The sequence below is a fragment of the Tenrec ecaudatus genome, chromosome 17 (assembly GCF_050624435.1).
Source record: "Tenrec ecaudatus isolate mTenEca1 chromosome 17, mTenEca1.hap1, whole genome shotgun sequence".
Lineage (NCBI taxonomy): Eukaryota > Metazoa > Chordata > Mammalia > Afrosoricida > Tenrecidae > Tenrec > Tenrec ecaudatus.
In genome coordinates, this window is record NC_134546.1 from 28,848,557 (window position 1) to 28,875,856 (window position 27,300).

The 27,300-nt window shown below is 38.4% G+C and overlaps 1 protein-coding gene across 1 annotated transcript in view; it reads right to left on the reverse strand.

Annotated features, from left to right (window-relative positions):
• Positions 1-27,300, reverse strand: part of PRKD3 (protein kinase D3) — a 94,101-nt gene that overhangs the window by 19,712 nt on the left and 47,089 nt on the right. The window contains exons 6-13 of the mRNA XM_075535691.1: positions 24,119-24,311; positions 21,181-21,258; positions 16,309-16,492; positions 14,762-14,885; positions 8,755-8,832; positions 6,722-6,998; positions 4,808-4,860; positions 1,006-1,078 (exon numbers count right to left, since the gene is read on the reverse strand). Of these exons, the coding sequence (XP_075391806.1) occupies positions 1,006-1,078; positions 4,808-4,860; positions 6,722-6,998; positions 8,755-8,832; positions 14,762-14,885; positions 16,309-16,492; positions 21,181-21,258; positions 24,119-24,311 (1,060 nt within the window). The remainder of the gene's footprint in view (positions 1-1,005; positions 1,079-4,807; positions 4,861-6,721; positions 6,999-8,754; positions 8,833-14,761; positions 14,886-16,308; positions 16,493-21,180; positions 21,259-24,118; positions 24,312-27,300) is intronic.

Consider the following 27,300-nt stretch of genomic DNA (forward strand, 5'->3'; position numbering starts at 1 on the left):
GATGCAGTAAGGTTTCCCAACAAAATTCTCACAGGACAATCCTTGCTACTCTTGAAGAGTGAACAGGTATATTGTCATAGTGGGAACAGTTCCATAGCTTAATTTTTGAGGTATTTTTCTTACTGATGCAGTTTTCTATTTTCTCAGTGCTTCTTGATGTAAGCCCCTGTAAATGTCCTGTGTCTTAAGAAAACTTATCAAGATGACTCCTTTGGGGTCCTCCAAACAGTCCCCAGACCTTTCTAAACTGACCTCTCTGCCTTGAGTTGAAGTGGCCCATGTCCCCTCGACATCCACTGTTTGGATTGAACTTGTTTTGGTAAGCACCCTAACAAGACTCAGTGTACCACTCAGAGAACTTTTTTGCAACCATCCAGTGATCAGAGAGACAAACTTAAACACGTATTATTTAGAATAAACCTATGCATGCATCAAGTGGGACCCTGATAGCAATACTTTATTCACTTTCCTATTTTTGTTTATTTCTTAAAAATGATTCCCCCCAGGTATGATGTGGAAGAGGACAAAACTGGAGATGGGAAGGCCAAATAGGATACCATTCTTCACAGCAGTGACCAAGGGTAAGGGCCTGACATTACTGGCACCACAGCTCATGAAGTACTTTATAGGCATTAGGTTCACAGATATTAGCTCTGTGTATTATTCAGGGTAGATTTCGTTGCTTCTGTTTAACAAATGAAGATTCTGAGGCACACCGAGGCTAACGACTTCTCTGACAGCCCACAGGGTGTCAGTTTTAAGAATGTCTTTTATTGAAAAATAAATTTTCTAATTCTTTTCCTTTTTAAAGTTTGCAATAAAAATTGATAATAAAAGTTCATTTTCAATGAAAAGGACATAGCTAAAAGAACATAAATTAACCTTAGAAGAGAAGGCTACCCGACAAAATTATGAGATTAAAATGTATTATCTAGGAGATGTTTAACCATTTTCATAATTTGTCTATAACATACCCGGTGTGCAAAAGGCTATCTAGTCACTTACCTCCATAAACAATGCCAAACTGGCCTGAACCAAGCACCTCATCTGCAAAGATCTGGTAAACAGAACTGATGTCCTATGCAAGAAAAAGCAAGCAATAAATATAACGTATTCTTTACTGCTATACAGCAATATTATTATCTCCTGATTCTTTTCGTTTAAATACTTAGGTACAATTTTGTTTTCATAAGATAATTTTGTTTTCTTAATATAATTAATGTTCATAAAACACAAAACCCTTTTATGGTAAAACATACTTTTTATATTATGCTTTAGGAGAGGCTAAGTCCAAATTTTATACCATGGCTACTAATGTGCAATGGTAAAGTTTTATGTGAAATCACCTTTGATAGAAGACTTGAATTAAAAAAAATATATCAAGTAGGGACCTCTAAAAAGTAAAGTTATATGAAAAGTTATGAACAAAGGTTTTACTAATTTGCCCTTTATAGATGTTGGATAGCTTTGATTAAAAAAAAAACCAAGAAACTTAAACTATCATTATTAGAATCAGGTTGATACTGAAAAGTCTGAGAAATGGAAGTCTATAACTGAGCTGACCCTCAGTCTCCCTTTCTCTTCTGACTCCCTTTCTTCGATCCCTCCCTCTTTCCCTTCTATTCCAGTTGCTTTCATTTTTTTGGTGGTGGTGGTGGTGGCACACGCTTCAATCCCATCACAGTTCTTCAATCAAGGTCTCCCTTGTACTAGGGCATGCACACAGGCTTTTCAATACACACACAAAACACGATTTTGTGTCTTAAGAGGTACTACTGCTTTTGTGCTTGCTCTATGCTGGATGTGGGAGGAAGACACGGTTTTCTACTGCTGTAAAGTTAGTCTTGAACACCTCCAGGTCAGTCCTATCCTGACGGATAGTCTCAATGAGTAGGAACTGACTCAATGGCAGTGATGCGCTGGATAAGGCGTGCTGCTGAACTGCCAACTGCAAGCTCGTTGATTCAAATCCACCAACTCTTCCATGGGAGAAAGACAAGGCTGGCTGCTCCTGTAAAGGTTTACAGCATGGCAACTCTGTGAGTCGGGTCCCTATGAGTCAGAAGAGACTAGATGGCAGTGGATTTGGTGTGTAGAACACTAGACTAAAGCTGTGACGTGGGTTTACGTGAATGCAGGGTTAAGCACGTTAAAAGCATGGAAGGTTTGGGACACACTGGCTTCAGAGACAATAGTAAGACTTGCTGCTGTTACATGAATACAATTTGACTTTAGAGAAAAAAGACTACTTGATAAATTATTGACAATAATGACTCATAGTAGTATTTTATGTGTTCCAGAGGGTTTTCAAGGCTGTGACCTTTAAAAAAAATCTGGATTTTTAAATGAATTAAATGAGGATGCATGCATTTCGGGGCGGTAAATAAATCCTAAATTCTTAAATTTGGGTTAGGTTAGGCAATCTTAACCAAGCTACTTAGATTACCGGGAATTTAGTTTATTTTGAACTAAGTCTCTTCTAATCTTAAAATGCGTATGATTTTATGATTATCTTCAGTATTTATTGAACTGGATAGATGACTCTGTGATAGGTAATTTGTAAAGAAGGACTTAGAAACATAACAGAAAAATAAATCTATATTAAAGATTAAACAATTCATGAAACCATGATATTCAAATAAAATACAAAATAGGTGTTCTCAAATACCTTTTCCCCACTAACTCCCTAGTAACCTCTGGACCCCATTCCCTCTGAGAAGCGCTTGCCGATGGCTAAGGCTCACACACAGTGCCTCGGGCCAGTCAGCTCTACTCTTGTAGGGTTCATTCAATGGTGTCTTTGATATATGTCATGTTATAATAATTTCTCTAAGAGTTACTGCACTTGTCAAAATGTACTGGTAATAATAAAATATGTCTTAACTATAAGTAATGAAGTATACACAAAGACATCAATGAAGTATAAGATTTCTATGGAAACTAAGTTGCTCTGGAAATCCTATAAAGATGAGTCACTACCAACAACTGTTGTCAAATTACTTGTCAGCAAAATAAATACAAAAGATCTAGGGAGTAAAAACCTAAGGCTCTTTTTTCACATGTATCCTTGGCTCCACTTTAAAGAAACAATGGGAAAGTAAACACAATGCACATGGGTGGGGTGTGTGCAAGAAAGACAAAGTAGAAACTGAGTGGTCTATCCTTAAAAGACAAAATCCTGTGAAGCCCCTCTATGAGGGGCTTCAAAATGTTTATGGGAAATTCCATTTTTTCCATGAACTATTTATTGCTGCATCTTATGTTTTAAGGAAGAATGAAAATTTTAAGGCTTGACTGGATCATTTTGAAATGCTTTCCAACTCAACTATTTTTTGTTTGATCAAAATTTGAATTTTATCAAACTAGACGAGGGCCATCTATTAGTAATTGCTGAAATAAGTTCTTTAACCAAGACCCATTCTGAAATCTGTTTTCTCTTCAGGCCCAAATGGCTATGTCATTTAGCTCCTGTGGGCTCCTGCAGAGCCTGGGCTCTTGTGTCTCATCCCTTTGAAAGATCTCAGGAATCGAGTATCTATGCTTCCAACCACAAGGATAGACACAGAGATAACACCTCCTTGAGATCCCCTATCTCCCTTAACACTACTGGATACCCTGTCTTCACTGCAATCTTAGAAACCACAACAGCTTTACCTGGTGTACCATACAACAGCTGAATGCCCCAAAGAGTCAAGGAAAGATTTTCATCAGAGGCTTGAATAATTTTCTGACTTTTCCTAGCTTTTTTCCTTCTGATCCAGGGGTTGGCAAACCGGCCTGCAGTCAAACCTGGTCTGTTGTACCCACCCTCCCTTTTTAACAGCCCAAGAATTGAGAATAGTTCTGGAATTTCTTAATGGATGGGAAAAAGCTAAAATAATAAAAATATATTGTGACATATGAAATTTACATTAAGATCAAACTTCCGTGTCCAGAAATAAAAGTTTTATTGGGATACAGCCACACTCATCTGCATACTGTCAACACTTGCTTTTTGCAACAGAGGCTGAGTTGTGATAGGGACCAAACAGCCTGTAGAGTCTAATATATTTATTATCTTGTCCTTTACAAAAAGAAAGCATGCCAACTCCATTATAATCAATCCTCTGTATCAGCCCAAAGGAACCTTGGTGGCACAGTGGGCTAAATATCTGGCTGTCACCTGCCAGGTGAGCGCTTCAAATCAGCCAGTGACTGACTCCTTAGGAGAGAGAGGAAGCTGTCTGCTCCAGTACAGACTGACAGCCTCGGAAACCCTATGCGGTTCTACTTTGTCCTATAGGGTCACGAGGAGTTGGTATTGACCCCACAGCAGCGAGTTTTGGTTTTAGAGCAGTCAAATTCAAACCTTAAAGCCTCGCTTTTCCTCCTGCTTTCCTCTGCTAACTCATTCTTTCCCCTCCACCTACTTGGAATATTGCCCCACCTCCTCCGCTCTACTGTCAATCAACCTTGCTAGATCTGACCAGGAACAAATCAAGTCCCACTTTCTTCAGGAAGCTTTTCTTGCTCACCCAAAAGTAATCCTCCCCTTTTCTCTGAACTACAGTAAGTACTTTACAGTATTCTAGTGCTACTTATAAAACTGTGAATCTACTTTAATAATTTAAAAAAATCTGCCTTAGTTTCCTTTTAAAGCAGAACACATTAGGAGGAAGTCTGTTATTCCCAAATTCTAGTATAATGACTCTATACACATTGTTTAAGGCCTTGGACTAAGAACCTGTTTTGCTAGTAAGGTTTTCTAATTTTATTTCCCTTGACTTTACTCCTCGGTTTGCACACTTTAGCTGTAATTATTACTCACCACGTTCTCTTGTATCTGACAATTAGATACAGAGATACTGGTAGACAAATCTTCTGTAAAATATAAAAAAAGGTTTATGAGAGAAAGAATAAAATTGTTAATATTGGCTTAGTAAGATTAATATTCATTGACATATAAAAATTCCCACAGTATACTAAATTTAAAAAATTAAGTTAAAAAAATTCACAATTAATACAATTATATACATTTAAACACACTTTATACAGCCACAAACTAATTTATTAGCAGGAAACTGGTGAAATAACTAAATACAAAGGAATACTACCTATTTGAAAAAGGATGTAGAGCTGAAAATGTTGGGTCAGAAAGCTACCCCAGTTTTCCTATTGAATGGAGAAAGCAAGCCTCAGGGTAGCAGAAGTAGAATTACGAAGCCCTGGCAGCACTGTTGGGGAAGCACTGGACTGCCGAACTGCACAGTTGAAAAACACTGGCCACTCGGAGGGAGACGGTTGAAGCTGCTCTCTCTCATACAGATTTGTAAGCTCAGAAACTCTTAGTAGGATCACTGTGAGTGGAAATAGATCTGATGGCTATGGGTGGGTTTAGTAGCTAAATAAAAACAAACCCTAAACCAAGATAAAGACAGAAAAATAGATACGAGTCCTTCTAGGGAGTGGGAAAGGTGGGACTAAAACTGAGTATTTCTATTTTTGCTTCATGTACTTCTTATATTTCTTGCATTAAAAAAAGGTATTACACTCATGTTAAAAAGCATTAGTAAATCTATATATTGACACTAATGTATAGCATACATATTAATAATGGATAAAACAATTATTAAAGAATATATCATTTTTAAGACACCATCCCCCCCCCCAAAGAAAAAGCAAAATAGTATAGTATAAATAGTGTATCTCTTTTCTCTCACCTGTCCCAAATCTAAAACTTTATACCAGAGTGCAGAGATGATTTTCAGGCCATAGGTGGCAGTGTAGGATTAGGTACAGAGGTGACTGTGTTGTACAGCTAAAACTTTCTCAGTCTATATTACACATTGCTATATAGTCTAAATGTTTCTATTACTTTGGTGAACAGAGAAAGTCTGACACTGGAGCCAATTGTCCAGAAAAAGACAAAAGGAAATGTAAATGGGAATAGGGGTCCAACATCTAGAATCTCCAGAATAATTCAAGGGAGCAAGAATGTGAGGCCTTTCTTTGTAATCACTAATATAAACCTTGGCTAAAGAAATGAGCACAATTAATCAAGTAAATTGGCTTTTTTCCCCAAAAGCTCAATTAAAAAATATTAAGTACATTCAGATATATTATAATCATTCAACATTTAAACAAGCACTATTCACAGCACTTTATAAGAACTCTCTCACTGAATACTGACAACCCTAGGCAAGCAGCTCTGGTGGTGTAGCTGGTTATGAGGCAACAGTCCATAACCACCACTTGCTCCTCAGAAGAAAGATGAGGCTCTCTGATTCTGTAAAGAGTTATCTGAGAGAAGCACTGAAACCCTGTCCTACAGAGTTTCTATGCTTCAGAACGGACTTGATGGCAGGGATGAAGTATTTACCACCGTAGAGAAGAAATGCACTTAGGATCAAACACACTTTTAAATCCAGGCTCTGGTAAACGGGAGAAGCCAGGGTTTCAATGCAGGGAAGACTGCCTGTGGGGCCAAACTCTGAGCATATTATGTATGCCCAAGAACCAATGGAACTTTATTCTCAGATACACACACACACACACACACACACACACACACACACACACACACACACACTTATAGGTGTATATAAATATATAGTCATTACATCGGTGTGCTAAGACAATCCTTACAATAAGCATTCAAACACACACAGATATACACTCACATCCACAAACTGCTTAAGGTCCAAACAGGAAAAAGAAAATCATCAACTAGCTTATTGCTTACTGTGATCTTTCCCTTGCCCAGGAGAAGTACAAACACTAGCTTGAGGGGTGACAGGCATGAGAGCTTGACGGATTGCTTTTTCCCAGCTCTGTGCTACATCAAGTCCAACTCCAGTGGCAGCGAGAACCGGATTGTGAGAGCTGTCCCCATTGTTCTCACCCACAAAGTACACCATAGTATCAGTGATGATCTCAAAACAGTGCGGGTTGCTGCCTTGTAAAATGTTTGTGAAATCACACGGCAAAGATACACGGAGTATCTCAGAAAGTGGGATTTCCTGAAAGAAAAATATATTAAGCATTATAAAATATGAACTACATCCTGTTTTAAATCTCAGAAATATTAAAAAACTAAACATAACAAAAAAAACTAAACATATGCATTTCTAACGAATGTCATTAGGATCAACACAAGTGTCCCTGAAGTGTGTGGCACACCAAAGGAACACACGCTAGTCTTGACGACAGTTCCTGTCTTGAGTCATTTGTACTTCCAGCAATGCCGGGGGCAGAGCAGGGAAGAGGATGACTATGCTGGATCTTCAGACCTGCACACGTCATCAGGGTACATAGAAGGAGAGCCCACATTTGCCATTTCCCAGTTGTCACTAAATTCACTTAGCAACTATTTCTCTAATAGTGTCTGTCTACCAGATATTGCCCCTAAGCAGCACAGGCGCAGTGGCAGTGAAAGCAAAATGTTGTGTTAGTACCGGCTGCTTGAGCACTCCATCCTGGTTCTGCCCGTGCGGTGGCATAACAGTATTTATGTTCAGTCGACTGCCTAAAAAACTTCTAACATCTAATTTTTAAAAAGGACCACCCAAGCCTCCAAATCCAAAAAAGACTTAGTTCAGAGCAAATTATTATTTTCCATTCTTACTTACTGACTCAATTGCTGTATTTATAATCTTGTTTGGTGTCTGTCAGCCTGGGCCATGGCATACCATGAGCAGGGCAACACAGCAGATTTTACAAAGGAGATGAAGAACCAAAACAATCAGTCAGAGACCAAGGCCAAAGGTGCAGTAGAAGGCAGGAGAAATTCCATATACCACAATGCCATCTTCTGCAGAAAATGATCATGGACCTTTCTAAATAGTCGGCTCTAAATCACAGCATCCACAGAGAAAATAGCAGCAACCTGACTAAACTCAGAACTCACTAGCATTAAGCCGATTCCTACACGTAGAACTGCCCTTGCAGATTTCCAAGCCTGTGAGGATTTACGGGAACAAAACCTTTCACTTTTCTCCCGAGGAGTGGCTGCTGGGGCTTAATTGCTGACCTTGCAGTTAGCAGTCCAAACTGACAAGCCACCCAAAACTAACAATGATCAATGCCAACCTTGGGTTACCAGAGCTGCTGTGGAGGGTAGAATGGAAGGGTGAGATACAGTTGCTGCAATAACAAAAAAATCTGACAGTGACTAGGAACTTTATTAGCGTGTCATCGTAGGCACACTGAATAACAATTAATGACCTAAGACTATTTGGATATAGCTGGAAAAAAAACACTATTTAATAAGCAAAACAAAGCAAACCCACTGCCTAGGACAGATTAGAGCTGCCATTTGGATTTCTATGGCTTTAAATCTTTTTTTCTTCTTCTTTAAATCATTTTATTGGGGTCTCATACAACTCTTATCACAATCCATGCATACATCCATTGTGTCAAGCACATTTGTACATTCGTTGCCCTCATCATTCTCAAAACATTTGCTCTCCACTGAAGCGCTTGGTATCAGCTCATTTCCCCCACTCCCTTTTCATTCCCCCTTCCCTCATGAACCCTTGATAATTTATAAATTATTATTATTTTGTCCGACGCCTCCCTCCCTTCATCCACTTTTCTGTTATCCATCCCCAGGGAGGAGGTTATATAGAGATCCTTATAATCGGTTCCCCCTTTCTACACCGGCTTTAAATCTTTACAGAGTAGAAAGCCTCATCTCTGTTCTGAGGAGTGGGTGGTGGTTTTGAACTGCTGACTCTGTAGTCACAGCCCAGTGTGTAACCCGTTTGAAGCTCTTACCTTGTAATACTTTGATCCAGATTCGTTTTGAAACAGCGTTAGACACTTGCTGTCAAGCCTCCAGTAATGCCTCTTTCTCTAGGGAAAAAAAAAATTCTATGAAATTAAAAAATGATTTCCTCAAAGTATTTAAGCTTTCTCCATTTTCCTAAGTCTGTATATCTGAATAGGTTATGCATTCATAAAATTCAAAATTATGAAAAGAGTATATAGTAAAAATCATTAATGCTAGTCACTCACACCCTACCCTCCACCTTTACCCACCGGCAATGCTATCAGTTACTAGACATTTTTTTAGATATTATACATGTGTAGGCAAATATAAATGTACTATTTTCCATTCTTTTCTATAAATGTAGCATTCTAATCAGTACCTTGCCTCTCATTTGGAGATCCTCCACATAAAAAAACCTCCGCATCCCTTTTTATAGCTGCATATTGTGTCTTCTCTGGGTTTCTTAACCATGGTCCCTTTGGTGTTTTAAGCCAGGGAGTTCTTTGTGGTCTGCCTGTCTGGTGCATTGTAACTTGTTTAGCGGCATGTTTCCTACGTACCAGGTGCTAGTAACTCTACCCTCCACCAGTGTGTCAATCAACATTGTCTCTAGACATTGGCAAATATAAACAATAAAATCTATTCCATCAGTTGTCAACTGGTAGACAGAAAGGTTATTTCTACGCTCCGGCTATAATCAACAATGATGTAATAAATAACTTGAACATTCAATTTTACACGTAATTTGAGCAATTTTATTTATAAGCCAAATTTCTGGAGCTGACCTGCTAGGGTAACAGGTATGTACATGTAATTTCTCCTGATAGGGCCAAATTATCCTACACAAGACGATGTGTCCTAATTTAGAGTCTCATCAGCAACATATTTGAGTGTCTATTTACGTACTACCACTATCGATAAGATTCTCAGAATGTGGCGGCCTGTGTGTTGTTATAACACTGGGAACTGATGTCATCAGCTTTCAATCCCCAAATTCATCCCAAGTGAACAGGCTCCAGTGGCACTTCCAGACTGAGAACAAACGATGAAAAAGGAGTAGCTGTCCACTTCTGAGGGTTAGCCACTGCCCATCTGGTTGACAGCAGCAGAACAATGTCAAATTGAGCGCCAGAAGACGAGTCCCTCGGTTGAAGGCGCTCAAAATACAACGTTAAAAAGGTGCCTTCCCAGCACGTAGCACACCAGCACGACGCGGTGAGAGGGAAGCTTCAGGGACCTTCATTTGCTCATTGGGTTTGACTCAAAATGCGAGTAAGTAGTTACAAACATCTATTATAACCTCAATGTGGAACAGACAAAATATGAATCTAGGAAGATTGTGAAGGCATAACAAATGAAACAAAAAAATGGCCAGACGTCATCTCACATACTTTGGATAAGCTATTAGGACAGACAGGGCCGAGGAAAGGGGCATCAGTAAAGCAAAAGGGCAGTGAATAAAAAGGAAAATTATCCCAGATATGGCCTGACACGGACTGCAACGTTGGACTCAAACAACTGTGAGGACGGCACAGGGCCGGCCAGGCAGCGTTTCCCTCTGCTGTGCATGGCACTGCTATGCGTTGGAACTAATTCAATGGCACATACTAACAGTTCATTTACATCCTCTTTAATGTATGTGATGAAGCTTTGTGATCTCTGTTATACATTAAACAAACACTGGTATTCAGTAAAAATCTTATATTTGCTTTTTATGATTGAGATTATGGTACGCTCTGAAAGTTAGCGTTCATTTGCCTTTCCTTCCTGGGGAATCTGTTTACATTCTGTGGTCCTTTTCTTATCAATGTCAGTACTCTATTTTTATGGAATTTAGCGCCTACATAAAACATAAGTTGAAAACTCTTTCTCCCCAGTTTGTCGCTTGATTTTGCTTTTTGTCATGAGAGTGTCCTATACTTAATAAAGTGGAATTTATCCTTATTTTGCTACATCTCCCTCATTTTGAGTTTAAAATAATTTTCCCTAAGATTTATTAAATGTGAAGTATAAAGTATATGTGCAACTTAGTTTTTTCTCGCCAAAAGGCTACAAGAATTTCCTAATATCATTTATTGAATTGTTTTATTGCCACTAATTATATATCTTTGATACACTGTTAGATGCTCATATTTATGTAGAATATTTTGAGTTCTTGGAAAGACAGAAGCTATAAATAAAAGGCAAATATTATCTCAACTGCAATCTTTCTTGTGCTCCCTTAGTCCCCAAGTAAGACAGCTAGAAGTATTCAATACTTCATTTTATACTGAAAGGTTTAACACGAAGTCATCTTTCAGTAATTCATTCATAAAGTTTTTAAACGGTAATATATAACATTGATTGTTGACTGAATGCTACATACTGTTCTTTTTTTCTTAATTTTATCTGGGGCTCTTAAAACTTTTATCACAATCCATATATATACATTGTGTCAAGCACATTTGTGTATTTGTTGCCTTCATCATTCTCAAAACATTTGCTTTCTACTTGAGCCACTACTGGTCCTGAAGGGACCATCTGTCCTGGATTCCCTGTTTCCAGTTTTATCTGTACTAGTGTACATCCTCTAGTATAGCGAGATTTGTGACATAGAATTGAGATCATGATAGTGGGGGTGGGGTAGGAAGCATTTAGGAACGAGAGGAAAGTTGTGTGTCTCATCGTTGCTACACTGCACCCTAACCAGCTCGTCTCCTCCCTGCCAACTTTCTGTAAAGGGATGTCCAGTTGCCTACAGATGGGCTTTGGGTCCCCAACCCGCACTCCCCCTCATTCACAATGATGTGATTTTTGTTCCCTGATGCTGATATCTGATCCCTTAGACACCTCATGATCACACAGGCTGGTGTGCTCCTTCCATGTGGGCTCCGTTGCCTCTGAGCTAGATGGCCTCTTGTTTACCTTCAAGCACCCAGATGCCATATCTCTTGATAGCTGAGCTCCATCAGCCCTCATCAACACATTTGCTTATGAACCCATTTGTCTTCAGCGTTCGTATTTTCCTAGCTCTTTATATGCATTAATTCATTTTGGATAGATGAAATAAGTCCTATATGACAGAATTCAAACTCAGCTAAGTTAGTCTCGAAGTTTTTATCTATGATACGATACAGACTCTTAAAACCTACTGTCATTCCATTGTTATTTCACTCACTATTCCTCCTGTTAAGATAGCAGTGAAACAAAGTGACTTTCACATTACACTAAATAAAAATATACATATGTACATTTCCTTATTTTGGTCACAAATTTGATTTTTTAATCATTTTATTGGAGGTTTGTACGCCTAACACAATCCATACATCCATCCATTGTGTAAAGCACATCTGTACATTTGTTTCCCTTATTGTTCTCAAAACATGCTTTCTACTGGAGCCCTTGGCATCAGTTCCTCATTTCCCCCTCCCTCCCACTTCCCCCTCATGAACCCTTGATAATTTATAATTATTATTTTGTCATGTTTTACATTGTCCGACATCTCCCTTCACCCACTTTTCTGTTGTCCGCCCCCCCAGGGAGGAGGTCACATGTAGATCCTTGTAATCGGTTCCTTCTTTCCAACCCACTCTCCCTCTACCCTCCCATATCGCCACTCTCACCACTGGTCCTGAAGGGATCATCTGTCCTGGATTCCCTGTGTTTCCAGTTCCTATCTGTACCAGTGTACCTCCTCTGGTCTAGCCAGATTTGTAAGATAGAATTGGGATCATGATACTGGGGGGGAGGGGGAGAGAAGCATTTAGGAACTAGAGAAAAGTTGTATGTTTCATCGTTGCTACACTGCACCCTGACTGGCTCATCTTTTCCCTATGACCCTTCTGTAAGGGGATGTCCAGTTGCCCACAAAGTGCCTTTGAGTTCCCACTCTGCACTCCCCCTCATTCACAATGATGTGATTTTTGTTCCCTGATGCTGATACCTGATCCCTGAAACAACTCGTGATCACACAGGCTGGTGTGCTTCTTCTATGTGAGCTTTGATGCTTCTGTGCTGTGTGGCTGCTTGTTCACCATCAAGCCTTTAAGACCCTAGGCGCTTTATCTTTTGATAGCTGGGCACCATCAGCTTTCTCCACCATGTTTGCTTATGCAACCGTTTGTCTTCCGTGATCATCTCAGGAAGGTGGGCACACAATGATATGATTTTTTTTTCTTTGATGCCTGATACCTGATTCCTTCCACACCTCATGATCACACAGGCTGGTGTGCTTCTTCCATAGTGGGCTTGGTTGCTTCTTAGCTAAATGGCTGCTTGTTTATCTTCAAGCCTTTAAGACCCCAGATGCTATATCTTTTGATATCCGGGCACCATCAGCTTTCTTCACCACATTTACTTATGCATCCATGTGTCTTCAGCGATCGTATTGGTTAAGGTGAGCACCATGGAATACCAATTTAATAGAACAGAATGTTCTTGCATTGAGGGAGTACTTACTTAAGAGTGTAGGCCCAGTGCACATCTGCTACCTTAGTACTAAACCTATAAATATATGTACATAGATTTATTTCCTTATCATAAATATATTTACATATGTACATGCCTATATTTAGACCTTTATAAATGCCCTTTACCTCCTAGTTCTTTCCACTATTTCCTTTTACTTTTCTCTTGTCCCAGTATCATGTTCAGCCTTCATTTGGGTTTTAGTAATTCCTTTTGGTTACATTACCCTTGCTCAAGCCCTACCAGGCCTCTTATACCCTCCTCCCCAATTTTGGATCATTTGTTGTTCCCTTGTCCCTGAGTCTGTTAACACCACTTCTTTGCCCCCTACTTCCCAGTTTCCCATGTACCCCCAGAGCTGTCAGTCCAACTGTTTTCTCCTCCAGATTGTTTATCTAGGTATGCTCTCTTCTTGATTCGCTCCATTTTGGGGGGTGGTCACAAATTTTTAAAGATTACTTTATACATAAAGGGCTAATTCCTTTATTTGAAGCTAGTTATAGTATATTTCACATCATTACAGATCCTTTCTAAAATTTTTATTTTAGTTATTTACTGCTTTTTACTTTGGTCATCAGTCAATTTACACACTTTTATGAAGTATTCTACTATGTTTTCTAGAATTTATAATTTGGTTCAAATGATTTTTTTCATCTAATACTATTTCTATTGCATTTCTTTTATCATTTAATTATTCAAAAATTATTCATATTATTATTTTGCTTTTGCTGAGAATATATACAGCAGAATATGCACCAATTCAACATTGTCTGCATGTACACTTCAGTGACTTCGATTACATTCTTCAAGTTGTACAACTACACTCACTCTCCTTTTTCACATGGATCTTTCTCCATTCGCAGAAACTCACCATCCCCTAAATTATTCATTGAATCTTTCAAGTTACTATTGTTATTTTGATCCTAAATTGATAGCTCTTAAAAGAGCACAATGTTCAAAGAAGACATTCTTTTCTAGTTCAGCTACACTACTGTTTGGCTTTAAGAAGACCTGAGGGGATATTTTAGCTTAAGGTTACAAATTATTTCAGAGCCAGGATTTTAGGGGGTCACCCATTCTCCAGGGCACTGTGAAGTCTTTAGTCCATGAGATGACATTTGAGATTTGGTTCTGCATTTCTCTATTTTCACCAGAGTTCTTCTATGGCATTTTTGATCAAACTAGTAGTAATGGTAGCTGGGTACCACCTAAATCTTCTGGTCTCATGGCAATGGAGGTAGATCTTCATGCGGGAAATTAGCCATATCTTTTTAACTGTTCTCTTTCCGTTTTTGCTCCAGGTGGAGGGAAAACAATCGCTCTACCTTGGACTCTGGAGCTATGTACGATCTCATGCACTAGTCATATTCTTTATTAATCTCTCCTGCTTTACCAGGTAATTAAGACAATACATTAAATACTCTGCCATGTAAAAGTTCTCTACTTTTACAGTGCCTTAATGTATACACTTTCCTAATAGGTGGCTCATTCTCATCCTCCCAAAAAAAGAATGAAATGTAACGTATGAACTTTACACTAGCATAACAAAACCTAGGTGATACTGACCAGGTTGTCCCTGCTGGTGTAATGCACCATCCATCCTTCCTTCACCATTGTGCTGCTCTTCCTCTTTGTGTGCTTGATAGACTGTACAACCCTCATTAGCGGAATATTATTGCTTGTTGATGGACTGAAAATAATTTTAGATTAATGGTAAATATAATATCATTTTTTTAAAATCACATTACTGCAGACACACCAAGTGTTTTTAAAATAAGTAAACAAATATTTTTAAAATTCAGAAAGAAAATGGCTTAAAAAGAAAATTAATTAAAAATTAAATGAATATAACATAATATACAGTTGACTTATAAAAAACAGTACGATATTACACTTTCTCATTACTTGTCATGTATTTCCAGAAGGGCACAAAAAAATTAGAAAAATAAGATGAGTAACAGAGTAGGAAGACTTCCTCACAACTAGATGTTGGGTCTGGGAGAGGCTCATCTGAGACTGCTGTTGAGCAGTCTTCCTGTCCTACACAGCATGACACGAGTGCAGTCATGACAAGGTAAAGGACAGGTATACCTACACTCAAATCTCACGGTGCAAACGTCAAACCCACTCATTCCTGTTTTGGGGAAAAGTCATTCCAATAGAAGGCATTTAATGGAAAAATATTTATAGTTACTAAGAAAATAAAAATAGGATACTTAATGGAAAAAGATTTATATTTACTAAGAAAACAAAAATAGTATTCCAATGAAGCAGAGCAGATCTGTTCTCAAGAAGATTTACAAAAATCAAAACCTAAACCCAACTCTTGCTGAATCAATTTGAATGTGTGTACTCAGAAAATCCTATGAGACATGGGGTGTAATGCTGATACATGGGGTGCCAAAGCGAGCGTGGAAAATCAACTTGACAGCACCTAACAACGTAGGGGATTCTGACTCGGAGCAAGGCTGTTACCAGACAGACCTGACCGACAGCGTTTCCTGGGCTTACCAGTTCTTTTCTTCCACAGAGCAATTGGTGGGTTCAAATCACTAGCCGCTCAGGTAATAGTTATTTATCTACTGTGCCTCCAGAGGGATATTTAAGATAGTTTTTTTTTTGGAAGGGGGGGCATAAAATCAGTTTATTGTTACTACAGCAAAAATACCATCTTCAGATAGCTTTACAGTGCAATAAGATTTTTATAGAGTGGCAAAACTTAAATTTTTGTGTCAACATGGAAACTACCCTAACATCTTCAGTCAGAGCAACATTCTCAGCATGATATTCTTAGTGCTATTTCTACCACCAGATAATCTGCCAACGTAAAGAAACTGGTTGCTTTAACCAATGGTTCCATACTGTCATCTGTGGTAGTGGCTCCACAATGAGATATTATATGGGAACTGTAATTAAATCAAGTATTTTCTTTTTAAAGAGCTCTCTTACCTTCACATTTGGAGCAGATGGCAAGGGTGGTATAATTTATTTCACAAATTATGCTGCGCATGCTAAGGAATTAGCTACTTGTAGAGACAGCCTTCTTGTTTGTTAATGGAACTCCTGGATGGGCTTTATAATTTGGAAGCTCACAATACGCACACACAAGTTACCTGATCGTTTTAACAGCTTCTTCATCTCTTTCCACATCAAGATCAGATGGATCCAGGAAGAACATTTTGTCTTCTGGGGGAGAAGGTTCTTCCGTGTCATCCAGGCCCCTACTGCCATCACTATTTATGTCACTGCTGTCAATGTCCATTGGTATATCTGATTCAGTTCCCAGACTAGAAGGTTCTGGCAAAGTGTGAAGTAAATTTCAGAGTTTATATTAATGGAATAGCAATATATCTAAAAGGGGATGTCTTTTAATTATGAAAGTTTTACAATTCTTAAAGCATCTTCATGATGCAGGACAAGAAAGTATTTCTTATAAAACCCAGAATATATAAATCAGAATTTTAAATTTCTATAGCACAAAAGAATTGCTGTATAAACTAAGTTAAAAGATATGCCACCCTTTTCTTAATGGTTGTGTGATTTTCAGCCAGGGTGTCAGGACACTTCTGTGTGGGAAAAATAAGTCCACTCAAGAAATTATTCCGGGGTAACTGGATATTCACATGGAAAATAAGAAGTCTGGATCCCTTTCCATAGGTCCAAGGAACGTTCATTTTATACACACACACACACACACACACACACACACACACACACACACACATCAAAGACCCATACAGGAGCTAACAGTATCAGAAGACCCAAAACCCATCTGTAGGCAATTGGACATCCTCTGACAGAAGAGTCGCAAGGAAGGGACGAGTTAGATAGGGTGCAGTACAACACTGAAGAAAAACACAACATTCTCCCCTCACAATCATGACCCCAGTTCTACCTTACAAATTCAACTAGACTGGAGCACGTACACTGGTACAGATAAGAGCTCTCGACACATGGAATCCAGGACAGAAACCCCTCAGGAACAGTAGTAAGAGTAACAATAGCATGAGAATAGGAGGAAGGTGGGGGAGAGAAGGGGGAGAAAAGGAGAACCAATCGTAATGATTGACATATAACATGACCCACCCCACCCCGACCCAGGGGATGAACAAAAGAAACATGGGAGACAGCGGACAGTGTAAGATATGAAAATAATAATAATAATGTATAATTTATCAAGGGTTCATGGGGGCAGTAGTGGGAGGGGAAAAAAGGAAGAGCTGATACCAAGGGGTCAAATAGAAAGCAAATGTTTTGAAAATGATGATGGCAACATATGTACAAAAGTGCTTCATACAATTGATATGTGGTTTGTTATACAAGCTAAAGGAGACCCCAATAAAATAATTTATTTTTTTAAAAGTTAAAAGAATAAAACCTTTAGAAGTAAATACAGAGATATATCTTTGTGACCTTGAATCAGACAGTCTTTTAAAATACAACACCAAAAGCATGTAATAAATGAAAAATAAAGAAATTTGACTTTTTGTCACACTAATATTTTGTGTTTCCAAGAAAACGTTAAGAAAATTGAAATATGCCCCATAGACTGGGAGACAAATATTTGCAAATCATACATCAGATAAGGGATTTATAGCCAGAATATTTACAGAAGTCTGTAATGATTCAAGAATTTTTTAAATGCCCCAATTTACACTGGATAAAAGGGTCTGAATAGTTATTTCTCCAAAGAAGATATATGCATGCCTCATGACCACATACAAATATACTCAACACCATTAGCTATCATGGAAATGAAAATCACAATGATACACCTCTTCACACGGACTAGGATGGCCAGGATAAAAACAAGCACTGGTTACACGAACCCCACAGGGTACTTGTGGGAATGCAAAATGCACCATTGGCTTTGCAAACCACATCAGCAGTTCTTCAGAATGCGAGACAGAGTCGTCATCTGACCCAGCAATTCCACTCCTTTGTATATATTTAAGAAAACGGAAAGACATACCAAGACAAAACGTATATGTGAGTATTCATAGTACTATTTTTCACAATAACCCCCACATAAAAGCAAATCAATATCCATCAACTGATAGAAGGGACAAACAAAATGTGGCATAAAGCTGAACAGAGGAATAGCATTTGATATACAAGAAGGAAGTATTTATACGTTTCACCATGACTGAACCCTGAAATCAGTCATAAAAACCCACATATTGTGTAATATTATTTCTATAAAGTGTTTAGACAGGCAAATCCACCAGGGATGAAAGACTGAGAGTTAAGGAGCGACTGTTCATGCATATGGAGTTTCTTTATGGGGTGATTAAAATATTCTAAAATTAGTGTTGGTGGCTACAGAACTTTGTGAGTACACTAAACGACTGAACTGCAAATTGTATTTCAATAAAACTGTCATACCCCCACACAAAAGATAAGCTATTGATGGAAGAAGATATTTGTAACATAAATTGACAATAGATTAGTATGCTATAGACTTAACTTTAGCAAATCACTAACAATAAAATAAAAAAAACTGGATAAAGCACATGAACAAGCTATTTAAAGAAATAAAGAAGCCCAAGTAACGAGTAAACATTGGTAAGGTACTCAAACAACCAGAAGAATGCACATTAAAATAAAGAGAAGTTGTACTCATGCCCATTGTATAACATGTATGGCACCTTGGTAGTAGCAACCAGAAGGCCAGCTGTTTCCACCCACCAGTTGCTCCTCAGGAGAAAGATTAAAGCCTTGGAAATGGCTATGGTGCACTTCTACTCTGGTCTATAGGGTTGCAATGCATTGGAACTGATGCAATCAAAATGGAATTAAGTGGAATAACAGTACTGTAAGAAATTATTTTGGGTTAAAATGTTAATATTTATAAAGAGCATAAGACAGTATCTACCATACAGCAAGCACCCAATAAAAGGAAAAACTCGAATATAGATAACAGCTTTAAAACAAGTCCTTTCGTCAAGCCTTTAAGACCCCAGATGCTATAACTTTTGATAGTCGGGCACCACTAGCTTTCTTCACATTTGCTTATTCACAAGTTTGTCTTCAGTGATCATATCAGAAAGGTGGCACCCATTGATCTGAATTTTAGTTCTTTGATGTCTGATAACTGGTCCCTTTTACACCTTGTGGTCAGACAGGCTGGTGTGCTGAGAAGCATCAAAGTCCACAAGGAAGAAGCACACCATCCTGTCTGACCACAAGGTGCAGAAGAGACCAGTTATCAGAAATCAAAGAACTAAAAATCAAATCTATGGGTGCCCACCTCCCTGATAACGATCAATGAAGATGTGTGCATAAACAAATGTGGTGAAGAAAGCTGATGGTGCCTGGCTATCAAAGGATATGGCGTTTAGGGTCTTGGGGGCTCGAAGATAGACAAGTGGCCATCTGGTTCAGAAGCAACAAAGCCCACATGGAAGAAACACACCAGCCTGTATGACCACGAGATGTCAAAGGGATCAGGTATCAAGCATCAAGGAACAAAAAGTCTTATCATTGCAAATGTGGGTGAGTGCAGAGTGGAGTGTGAAGGCCCATTGGTAGGCAACTGGACATCCCCTTACTGAAGGGTTGTGGGGAGGAGATGAGCCAGTTAGGATGCAGGGTAGCAACAATGAAACATATAACTTTCCTCTAGTTCTTAAATGCTTCCTCCCCCCTACTATCAATTATACCAATTCTACCTTGCAAGTCTGGCTAGACCAGAGGATGTACATAGGTACAGATGGGAACTGGAAACACAGGGAATCCAGGACAGATGACTCCGTCAGGACCAGTGGTGAGAGTGGCGATGCCTGGAGGCTGAAGAGAATGTGGAGTGGAAAGGGGGAACTGATTATATGAATCTACTACAGCCTCCTCCCTGGGGATGACAGGAGAGAAGAAAGGGGGAGGGACATCAGACAGTGTAACATATGACAAAATAATAATAATTTATGAATGATGAAGGGTTCATGAGGTAGAGAGGAATGGGGAGGGGGGGAGAAATGAGCAGCAGATATTAAGGGTTCAAGTGGAGGGCAAATGTTTTGAGAATGATGATGGCAACCAATGTACATATGTTCTTGACACAATGGATGTATGTATGGATTATGGTAAGAATTGTACGAGCCCCCAATAAAATGATTAAAAAAAAGTCCTTTCATCTCATAAGAACATGTGCATTACCACTAGTTATATATTAGCATAGAGCAAGACTACAAAGTTGTAGATGGCTAGAGGAAAAGATTAGAAGGTAATTACTTGAATAAAATAATTAGTTCATTATAAAAACATATATGTGTTAATCTGGGTACATTAGAGAAACAAATCCACAGAAACTCATATGTATAAGAGAGAGTTTTATATAAAGGGTAAGTGCACATCAAGAAAACATCCCAACCCAGTGCTGCCCAAACCCACAAGTCCAACATTAGTCCATATGTCTGAAATCAATCTATAAATTCCTCCTCCATCTAACAAAACACACGCAATGATGCCAACTGCAGGAGGAAAGTCGAATCAGTGAACGTGTAAGCATGTCAATGGTGGCAGTGGTCTCCACTCGGCTGCTCCAGCACCCAGGGCTGCTTCGGGGTAGGTCCATGTGGCTGCTCCTCAGGGATGTCTTGCAGGAAGTGAGCCTTGCCAGCTGAAGCAGGAAACTGGCTAAGGCAGCTGCACCCTGGTCCGACCATCACAAAGCAAGAGATCCAAGAACTAGAAAGGCGAGGCTCATTGAGCCATTAATCCCTCCACCCTTCAATTAACCCCACATGTGTTTATTGGCCAGGTTGGCACAATAAACTATCTCAATATAGTTTTATATATTTTTTCCCACAATAAAAAGCTTTTAAAAGCATATCATCACTAATCTCTGTATTTTGCTTTTTTACTGAGTTAGAAAGGAAGCTTAAGGAATAAAATGAAATATGCAAATATACTTTACCAAAGACAAAAAACACAAAGAAATATGACCTTATATGATCTTTAATAGAAATTAAGAAAAAGAATTTTACCTCCGTTGAAAGAAACCTCTCCAAGGCAGTCTCTTGGTACTTTAGATGCACAACGCTTATGGCAGTTGAATTTGCAATCTAGGATAAAAATATTAAATATTACAAAAATATTTATGCATACAAAATTTAGTCAGTGTCTGATATAGAATCTTTAAATCATGTATTAAATATTGTTATCAATGATGATAAAGTCTTCTACTAAGAACTTGGGTCTTGGGCTAAAGGTCTGGTCTCAAATTCTGTCATCACATTTTGAAGCTGTGTAAACTTCTATAAGTCACTTGACCCTAGGCTGCCAGGTCTCAGCTACTCTACCTGTAAAAGTAATTTAGGACCATTCGTATAACATTAACACAAAATAGCTGGCTTTATCATGTTTTCTACTTAATTATTAATCCCCATTTACCTTTCTATATCCCCTTTAAGGGCTTTCTAGGTTGATAAACTTTCTATTCAATGTTATTTTAGATGTTAATTTTAAAGTATTAAGACCTGAGGCATATGCAGAAGAGAGATGACTCAGCAAACATTTTCTGAGACTCTAATAAGGCCTGTTGTGAAAAGCTGAGCTTTTCAAGCATAAGGTGTCCTATTTTTACAGGTTCTCTGCAGCCTGGAATTATCTTGGAGTTGATAGTCTTGTCAGATCTGATCCACTCAACACTGTGTATGTATGGATTGTGATAAGAGTTATATGAGCCCCTAATAAAATGTTTTTTAAAAAAGGATAAAAAACCTTTGTCTATTATAAAATTTTGCATTGTACGATATTATCTTTTTAAATGAGCTGCCATAAGGAAAATTCATACATGATATTTGTGCCTCTCTTCATAATTAAAATTTTTTTACTCTAAGGAGCTTTGAAAGTTGTGAAAATCACAAGGTTTCTTTTCTACCTTTTGAAATTGAGAGACAAATTTGTGATCTACTTGTAGCAAGTATGCAGGTTCTAATGGCAGGCATGCCTATTCTTTGTCTTCTTATACATGCCTTTACTTATGTGTGCATTCTTGTATATTAAATATGCTTTCAAGTTGCTCTGAAGTATTACAGAATAAGTAGAAAATAAACAGCTGAATGAGTACATGAGTAGCTGTTCTTGGAATTGTGCATTTTCTCAATTACCTATTTATTTTTCTTTATTCCTCAGATTGATACATGAATGAAAATGATAGTGATTTTACTTCTTATGTATTAATTTATACTATACTAGTACAAGAATTACTTAAGTAAATTATTTTTGATTGATAAATGAAATAGCTTTCCAATGCAAGACATATAAGCTATCATTTAAAAAAACTAATATACGCACAAAATATTCTATGAAAGCCTAAGAATTTAAACTAATGCCCAATGGCAAAGTTACCTGGCTATATTTCAAAATTCATTAATATACATATTTCTTTCATCCTTCTACAAATAGTGTACTTTCCTGCATATGGTTTTAGAATGTTTTTCTTCTGTTCAGCAGAACAGTACTATTTTCTACCTTTATAAAGATTATTTTGTTGGCTAGAGTTTGTACATCTGTTAGTAATGTTCTCTTCCCAAACATTTCTTAGTGGTTGCTCACAAAACTCTTTCATGTTGACATTTTAAAGTATAATTTATATTTTAACTCATATCCCCAAAATAAGCTGTTGAAATAAAATTTCAATTATGCCTGATGGTTAAAACCCTGAAAACAAATGTACAACCTGATCACTGTTTTCACTCGCTGTCCTACACTGTCAAGAAAGCTTTCCTTTCTTTATACTCAGAATAAATTTTATAGTTAATTAGCTTATTCTGAGCCATAGACAGGATTTATTATGGTAACACTCTCAAGTCTGATGTTCTATATAGATAACTCAATTCCACTTATACTACTATTATATAAAAGTACTATACCAAGAACAGTTGGCAAAAGATGAAATAATATTTTAGAAAAATAAGAAAAAATTATTATAAAGAACAGGCTTTATTAAGGGATATTTCTGGAACACTGTAACAGTGTGTTGGATTAATACTGGCACACTTCACTTAGTGGGCTGGGTTCCTTTTATAATTCCATGGGTTCTTCTACAATCCATTGCAATGTGGTTATTCTCCAGAATGGTAGTTTTTATAGGGATCCCCTAGCTTCATAATTAGAAGAACCATGAAATCTTGTATCTGTGTGTGCACATGAATTTTTAATGAGAAGAAGATAGCATTCTATGTTCAGCAGTGTCTGGCTCTGCAAGGGGAAAGACATTAAAAGGCAAATAGCAGCTTAGTTGCTTCCAAGTTGTTCCGTATGGACAAATGTTATACGTGAAAGTTAAGGAGCTATGTCTCATAAATTCTGTGTAATTTTAATCTTTGCATGCCCTAGTTTCCTCTCCAATAACAAGTTACTGCTATCAGCAAAAGTGTGTTTTGCATTTACTTGTGAAAATTAAGCTGTGCGTGTTTTTTACAGATGCTGCCTGACTGAGATAAACAATCTGGAGGAGAAAACAATGGGACTGAAGGTTCGAGGGAGTGGGGGTGGCATGGGAGAGGGGGAGGCAGGGGAAAGGAAGTGGTGTTAACAAACCCAGGGACAAGGGAACAACAAGTAATCTAAAAGCAATGGTGAGGAGTGTCTTAAGAGTCCTGGTAGGGCTTGATCATGGGGCAATGTAACTGAGAGGAATTACTGACCCCAAATAATATGAACATGATAGTGGGACAAGAAGAAAGTAAAATGAAATAGAAAAAAGAACTAGGAGGAAAAAAAAAAGAAAAAGAGATACTGCCTGACACATAGGCATAAATTGCAGATATTAGTTGTTAATATACTTGACTATACCTTCACATGCCAGTTTTACAAACAAAAAAAATACCATAAATTTATGTGGCTAAGGCTTGTGAAATAAAAATATTTTAAACAAAAATGGATGTGAATTAGCTGTAGGAAACCATCTAACCTTACCTTTACACTGCATCCCTTGTCGAAAGAGGCCTTTCAGTAACCGCTTGCAGTACTGACATATTGTGGGGCGAGTGTAAGAGTGGACGGCAAATGTGTGTGGGACTTTCACTCTGCACATCACCATCTTCTCCATCCAGATTGGGCGACCACTCCAAGAAGGAATTCTCTTACTTGGTTCTTGGTGAATATGTAACTGAAACATAATTTTCATAAACATAAGTCAGATTAAAGACAAAGCATTATGAGCAGGGTTTGACCACAGAGTCATTTATCTGAGATTCTCTAGCCAAAAGCGTGGAGCACAGCAGTTTCCTTTGGAAGCTAAACTTACTAAGGCTTGACTGAGGAAAGCACAGAATTTTTTATTAAAAAACAAAGATACTATCAACCCGAGATATTTTCATACACATTCACCAATCAACTATTGCTTGCTGGGTACATATAGCATTTAAAAAAACAAAAACCCCAAACCTTAAATTTAAGTCATAACAGATGTTCAAATCCCTTCAAAAACTAAGGAATTAATCACAGGAAAAATAAATAAACCTATGAAACCTTATTGCTGATCATGTTGAATTATTAAACATGTTATCTGAAATGTTTTGAAGCTGCCTTAATATTTCAAATTTATTTGAACAAAAGTTAAAAATATACACAAGGGGGCTTTAAAAAGGTCCCCGAAAAATCCCATTATCTTTTAATTCCACTTTTCGATGAACTTTTTGAACACAAGGGAAAAGGAGCATTGCTGTGATAATGCAGAGCTAAGAAAGAACCGACAGGAGCCAGAAATGAATGTTTTATATCCTTCCTCCTTCCTGGCTCCACGTTCTAGGGAGGACTCATCTACTCCGCTGCTTCTCTGACTCCCATTCCGACCACTTTCAGGGTGCTTAAAGGTCAAAACACACAAGACCGAATAGGACTGCTTTAGTCATTCACCGTAAGTATCTCGACTACAACTGTAAGGCAGAGTTTTCATATGAGGTCTCTTTATGCCAAGAGTTTCTTAGCGACTGGCTTTTAGGTCAGGTATGCTTGGATCATATCAGGGGCAGACGACTCAGTAAGCAAGGGAGCATTAAAGCTGAATCGTGCTTATCAATCTGTTGTCACAGTTCACCTAGGAATCACTACATCTTCCACACGGTGAAACCCAGGTGAAAGAGTTCACTACAAATTAGTAAGTAAATGCAATTTAGCTCCTGCACACCTATCTTACTATGGTTACTGGTTAATCTGCCCTAGCTCAAGGGCATAGGCTATGATATAGAGCATACATTCTCGAGTTCACGTAGCCTACCATCCGCTTTTTCAGGGGAAAAGGAAAAAGACAAACACAATTATTCAGCGCCCCGCTGGAAATTAACCACTTTTGTACTACAGGTTATAATCCCGGATAAAATGTCGATGTCTACGCCTGCTTTTTGCAGTCCTCTCAATCATTCCATATCTTACACCTTGGGAAAAACTGATGCAGTGCATGTGGACAAGGGACTGGTTGCTTTGACTCAGAGTGACCCCATGTCTGTCACAAGGTAGAACGGTGCCCATAGGACTTCCAATGGCTTGTTTTTGAGAAGTAGACCACCAGGCCTTTCTTCCAAAATGCCTGCGGGTAGTCTAGAATGCCCAAATTTTCAGTTAGCAGATAAGTGTGTTAACTATTTGCACCATCCATGGACCCCGCTCATATCTGGGTTGTACTTAATTAACATGGTCCTTCCATCCCGTCCGTAATCCTTCATATGATAGGCTAAAATTCTGGATTTCCTAGCGCTGTGGCTGCAGTCATTTGGAGGGTATTACCTACCAAGAAACGGGAGTAGGATGAGATCAAGACCTGACCTTATAGAGGGTGTGAATCGGACCCCATTCTTTGTTTAATGGTTATCTGGGATACTGTTACTTGTGGTGCATGTAAGGAATGCTATGCTACAGCTGAGAGGGGGGGAAAGCTGCTTCTGGAGTGGCTGGGAAAAAGCCTAGTAGGAAGGCAATGCCTACTGGAAGCAAGTGCCAGAGGGCCCAGGTCATATATGCATAAATAAGATACAGTCCAGCAGTGGAGAACTGATTCTATTTGAGTATCATTATAAAGGTGAAGGATAAGTTAAATTTGACTGCACTATTGATCCTCAGTGTTATCTCCCACCAAACAACCTTTCCCCACAAGGATCTGGTAAGAAGATATGGGTAACTACTGAGAGGATTTACCTGTGAGTCATTTTAACTGGATTGCCTGGAGTGCCATCCTGCTGTGTATAAATATGAGAGATGCAGGGGCTGGGATCGCATCACTGGCAAAAGGCAGGAATGGAGCACATCCCCTGGACCCAGCATGTGGCTCATCCCTCCCTGACTCTTCACTGTCACCTCAGGAGCACACTGGAACCTTCTAATAGTCCTTCGCTCCCATCCAAGCGCCTTATGCCACAGCACTCTCCCCTTATAAACCTCACACTAGGGTTACACACGGCGTCCATACGAGATTTTAGTGAAGAGATTTCAGAGGTGACTCAGTTTAGAACAGTCTTCTGACTAGACTATCAAGACAGAAATTCCAAAGGCTTGATTTGCCAGTTCTTTAGAAAAAACCAACGGGGTTACAGGTAAATGACAAAAAACCTGCGATGTATGGATGAAATTAATTTCAAGTGCTATCAAGTATTAGTATGCAGGAAGTTATTTCTTTCTTTTCTGATGTTCTCTTCTTATCCTTGTTTCTTTGAAAGGGATGGCATATTAGCAAGGGAGGGGAGTGCGGGGGAGGGGCACTACATTTTTATCATTTGTGAAATCTACATATTTAAAAAGATGAAATCTACATTTTAATATCTTTTACTGATTGTGGATTTCAGACAAGTCATATATCTGAATTTCAATGGTTTTATCTGTATACAAATCTACATATCTGAGTAGATATGTATAGAAAATCCGCAAAGTCAGTCATTCACTCATCCCTTCATCATGGAGTACCCACTAAGTACCAGGGTAATGTGCAGGTCAATGAGAGGCAAATAAAGATATGAGGCTTGTCTCCTCCAAATAAGACGAGATGCTCACTAAGAATATTCTAATATGCAAACATTATAAGACAGAGTGCTATAGGTACTACAGAGGAGGGGTGACCAAAGCACTTTAATTAAAAAACAAAGCAAAACTGGGATAAGGGGAAAATC